Source organism: Durio zibethinus, chromosome 21 (genome assembly GCF_047325235.1).
Source record: "Durio zibethinus cultivar Kanyao isolate XHJ-2024 chromosome 21, ASM4732523v1, whole genome shotgun sequence".
In the NCBI taxonomy this organism is placed as follows: domain Eukaryota; kingdom Viridiplantae; phylum Streptophyta; class Magnoliopsida; order Malvales; family Malvaceae; genus Durio; species Durio zibethinus.
This window is the reverse complement of record NC_143182.1, coordinates 9,955,237-9,959,729: the sequence shown is the minus strand read 5'-3', so window position 1 is coordinate 9,959,729 and position 4,493 is coordinate 9,955,237. Positions and strand designations below refer to the sequence as shown.

General features: G+C 26.1%; 1 protein-coding gene across 1 annotated transcript; it reads left to right on the top strand.

The window, feature by feature from the left end:
• The first annotated feature begins 2,957 nt into the window (after positions 1–2,957).
• On the top strand, positions 2,958–4,018 carry LOC111306193 (heavy metal-associated isoprenylated plant protein 16-like). The gene is made up of 3 exons (XM_022904105.2): positions 2,958–3,098; positions 3,177–3,255; positions 3,367–4,018. Exons 1-3 carry the CDS (start codon positions 3,093–3,095, stop codon positions 3,654–3,656), a joined length of 375 nt encoding a protein of 124 aa, XP_022759840.2. The 5' UTR covers positions 2,958–3,092; the 3' UTR covers positions 3,657–4,018.
• Positions 4,019–4,493: the final 475 nt, after the last annotated feature.

Below are 4,493 nucleotides of genomic sequence, written 5' to 3'. Positions count from 1 at the left end.
CTAAAAGTTAGCCAATGAAACCCTGTTAAAAGGACTTACAACCTTTAGGTCATTGGTAACATAGCTCCATTAATTGTGAAACTCTTTAATCAAAATGATTAAATGAAGATTAAATTAAATCTAAATAAAAACTTGTGGATTGTTAGAGTTTTGTTGAATTGATTTTATTTAAATAATGTTCTCTATGAATGATTATGATAATCTTTTTAATTGTGATATCATTTTCACTTATTCTTAATATTATTTGTCAAATCATGAAATTCTACTGCTATATTCTCTTTTCAATTTTTTACTTTAATTTTCATTTAATCAAAGTTTGTGAACTTAATTTGCCTCAAAACGTTCATGTAACTATTGTTTTACCCTTAAGTAAATATATTTCTAAACTCATGTCATGTTTCATCCAATTTTGACCAGCTTAATTATGAAGCACATGGCTATTTTGATCAAATTATATATCACTAATTTAAGAGCAAATGACTGGGTCAAGTTGACGTAGGAAGTCAATGAAACCAATCAACTATGCTAAAATTCCCTATGCAAAGAAAAGACTTACTAATTTAATTGTATACTCATTCTTTGTTCATTTTTTTAATGACTTAAGGTAATGTTTTTTAACACTTAAATCTTATTTTTAATATTCCAAAATGATTTTTTAACTTTTTTTTAAAATTTTTTATATTAAAATTTATGGCACATCAAATTTATAAAACCATTAAAATTAAAATTTTTTTCTTAAATTGCACGAAAATTAATAGATTAAAATATGTGATGGAAGGGAGTATATTATTAATTAATTTCTAGAATGAGGAAAAATCCAACGAACGGAGAAGAAAGGTCACGCCCTCCAACTGGCCAATGACCATTCTAAAGTAACCAAAACCATCTAATTCTAATAAATCTATTCTACAGGAAAGAAAGAAAGTTGCTTCAACATTTTTCCATCAAATCATTCTTTTGCGTTATTGTTGTTTATATGATTACTTTTTCATCTAAAATATTAAATATAATACTAATATTTAACTCAGGTTCACATTTAACAACTCCTTTGTTTCACTTTCTCCATTGTATAAATTATTTCACTAAATTAATTACATTAATTTGGGTTTGTTTAGTCTAATTCGTTGTTTATCAGTGGGAGTCATTGTCAATGGGAAAGGAATTAGTTACTGTTAATATATATTAGAATTAGACCCACATTGTAACGTGAGATTAATTTTTTATTTTTAAATTATATTTTAAAAATGACAAAAGTAAAATTTTTATATCAAATTTTAATGGGTGACAACATATAAACAAATATAAGTATATTTATTTTTAATATAAATTATAACTTAATTATTTATAAATATAATTTTTATTAAATTAAAGTATTAAATTATATTTTTAATAAAAAAAAAATAAAAATAGAATTAAATAAATAATAAAAAATAATTTTTATATATTAAGATTGAGGCGTAATACTCAAAATCTTATTTTATTTGAATTCGATTTAAAAGAACTCAACCCAAATTATCTGAAATTAAAAAAAAAAAAAAAAGCACACCAATTAGATCGAGTTGAATCTAAACCTATCGGATATAGATTATTTAGTTATCTCTATCTCAATGGATTTTTTATTATAAAATTTATCTAATAAAAAATAAAAGTATAAATAATTTTTTAAAAAAAGAAAAAAATGTAAAAATTAAAAAACAAATAAAATGATAAAAACAAAAAGAATGAGGTGTCTCATGGACACTCAAGTTGGAATGGGATATTTTAAATCCATTTTTAACCTAATCACATTTAAAAGAAAAGAAAAAAACCTCGACTAGATTTTAATTTAAAAAAAAAAAACACATTTATGTTGAATTATTGCAAATAAAAATTAATTAGAAAAAGATTTTTCTATCATCTCTTAACTCCATTAATCATCTAATAAAAAATAAAGTTAAAAAACTAAATATAAAAGTTAAATATAAAAAAATAAAAATAAAATGAAAGAAGGATGAGATGTTACTTAAACATCCTTCTTTCCTTTTTCTTTATAAAATTAAGTATATGATATGTCTGTGTCATTGCTAATCGAGCAAATCGTATAAGAGATTTGGACAATGAAAGTTTATCTTTTTTAATTTTGTAAAATCTTTGAATTATATATAGGATTTAATGGTGAAGACCTTTATGTGAAAGTATTGCCGAAGTTTTAAAAAAAATTTAAATTGTATCAGGAAACCTTTGTCTTTATTAATATTCATGACCTCATAAGTAAAATATATCTTTGTTTTTCTTTTTTTTTTTTTTACATATTTTTACAAAATAGGTTGTAACTTGAAAATAATAAAAGAAATTGTAGGTATTAAATTTTAAATTATATATTTATTAAATGTTATTTTTAAAAATATTATAAAAATCAATTAAATTAAATTTTAAATTTTATGAATATGCTTCTTTTACCGCTAAAGATGATTACACGATTGGAATTTAAAATTATATATAATTTTATATTTTTTACAAAATAAGTTGTAATTTGAAAATAATAAAAAAGATTATAAGTATTTAAATTTAAATTTTAAATTTATTGAATATAATTTTTTAAAAATAATTATATAAATCAATTAAATTAAATTTTAAAATTTGAGTATACTTCTTTCTTCGTCAAGATGATTACAAGACTGGTATTTAAAATTATAATGAGAGTTACATATATGCGTCGTTTATATTTTTATGCATTTTATCAGAAGAAGAAGATTCAAAACGGACTTTGTAAACAAAAAAAAAAACAAAATGTTTTGTTTGAGCTGACTCCGATGGTCCAGTGCATGGAGCTAAAGTGAAAGAGCTGACTTAAGTAAACTTGGTGGGGTCAGCTTGTAATAAAGGTCATCAATGGTTCCTGGAAGTTCCAAAGAAATATCCATACAGCTCGGGTCGTAACAAATTCTCAATCCCGAACGGTCTATAAATACCGACAACATGTTCTGCCTCGTTCAAAACAAAACAAGTAAGCAGTTAGTTCCTTTCTAGCTTCTTCCTCCAAACATCTTTCCCTCGCCATCGCCATCATTTTCCTACTCTCTCTAAGTCTATCTTAACAGATAAACGACACCATGAAGGTATGAAAATGAATTATGAAATTAAAAGTTTCTTTGATTGATGAATTTTATGTTGAATTGAAATTTTCCTTTTTGCAGCAAACGATTGTAGTCAAGGTAACCATGAATGGAGACAAGTCCCGCTCCAAGGCCTTGAAAATTATAGTCGGTCTCTCAGGTAGTAAAAACAAGCTGAAACCCACTTTGATTTCATTCATTCTGATAATAAAATATTGAGAACATTTTTATGCTGATTGCTGATTTTTTTTTCTTTATTGTGTGTGTCAAGGAGTGGAGTCTGCTTCATTGAAAGGCGATGACAAGAGCCAAATAGAGGTAACAGGAGATGGGTTTGATCCAGTTAAGCTAACAAGTAAGCTAAGAAAGAGTGTGGGTTATACAGAGCTGGTAAGCGTGAGTGCCGTGGGTGGTGAAAAGAAGGATGAGAAGAAAGCTGAGAACAAAGACGAGGTAAAGCCAGCGGCGTATGTGTGGCCATATAATCAACCTTTATATGTGTATCAAGAGTTGCCATCATATGGATACGCCCAGCACCATGACCCTTGCTCCATCATGTAAGAGACAGGGATTTTACAGGGGACAACAAAAGAGACAGATGCAGCTGAGCTTGAGAAATTTAATACTATATCTTGCAGTTCACGAACAACATGTCAACAGAGCTCTGATCTCTACGTTTCATATTATGAAGGAAAATTAAAATTTAAACAGACAATAGTGTCCATGTAAGAAAGACTTGTTGCCCTTTTCTTTTCTTTTCTTTTTTTTTCAGGTTTGAATTTTATCATATATGGTGGTGGGAAAACAAAAAAGGGGTGGTGGAGGAATGAGAAGGACTAGATTTCTTATAGCGAAAGAGTGATAAAGTTTTTGTTTGATGTCCCCTATCTGTTGCATAATAAAATTGTTAATTCTTGATTGAATTTTTATGTGTTCATCTCTGTTTTATTCTCTGTTTTCTCCCTTCAATTAACCAGATATTTTGACTCATATAAGGGGAATCAGTGAAGTACCATGTTGGGAAAAGAGAGAAGACTTTCAATTTCTCTTTTTCATTTGTTTCCTTTTACAAAAAATAAGGAAACATCGTCAATCTTTCAATCATGCAAATATAGGATGTTTACTCTTTTTATAATTACTCAAACTAACTTATTTCTACAGCTATAAGCCAATGATTAAGCAATAGTTCATTAATTACTCCTATAATTTTTGTTTCATGCAAATGGTTTTTAATTGGTTGTGTGGATCAAAGTAATAGAAATAATTGAATGCAAAATTTAAATGATTCGTATAATTATTTTAAAAATATGATATATAATAAATTTAAAATTTAAATTATAAAATCTGCTTTTTTTTTATATCATATTGCATTGTAGTTTACTTTGTGTACAAAAAAAA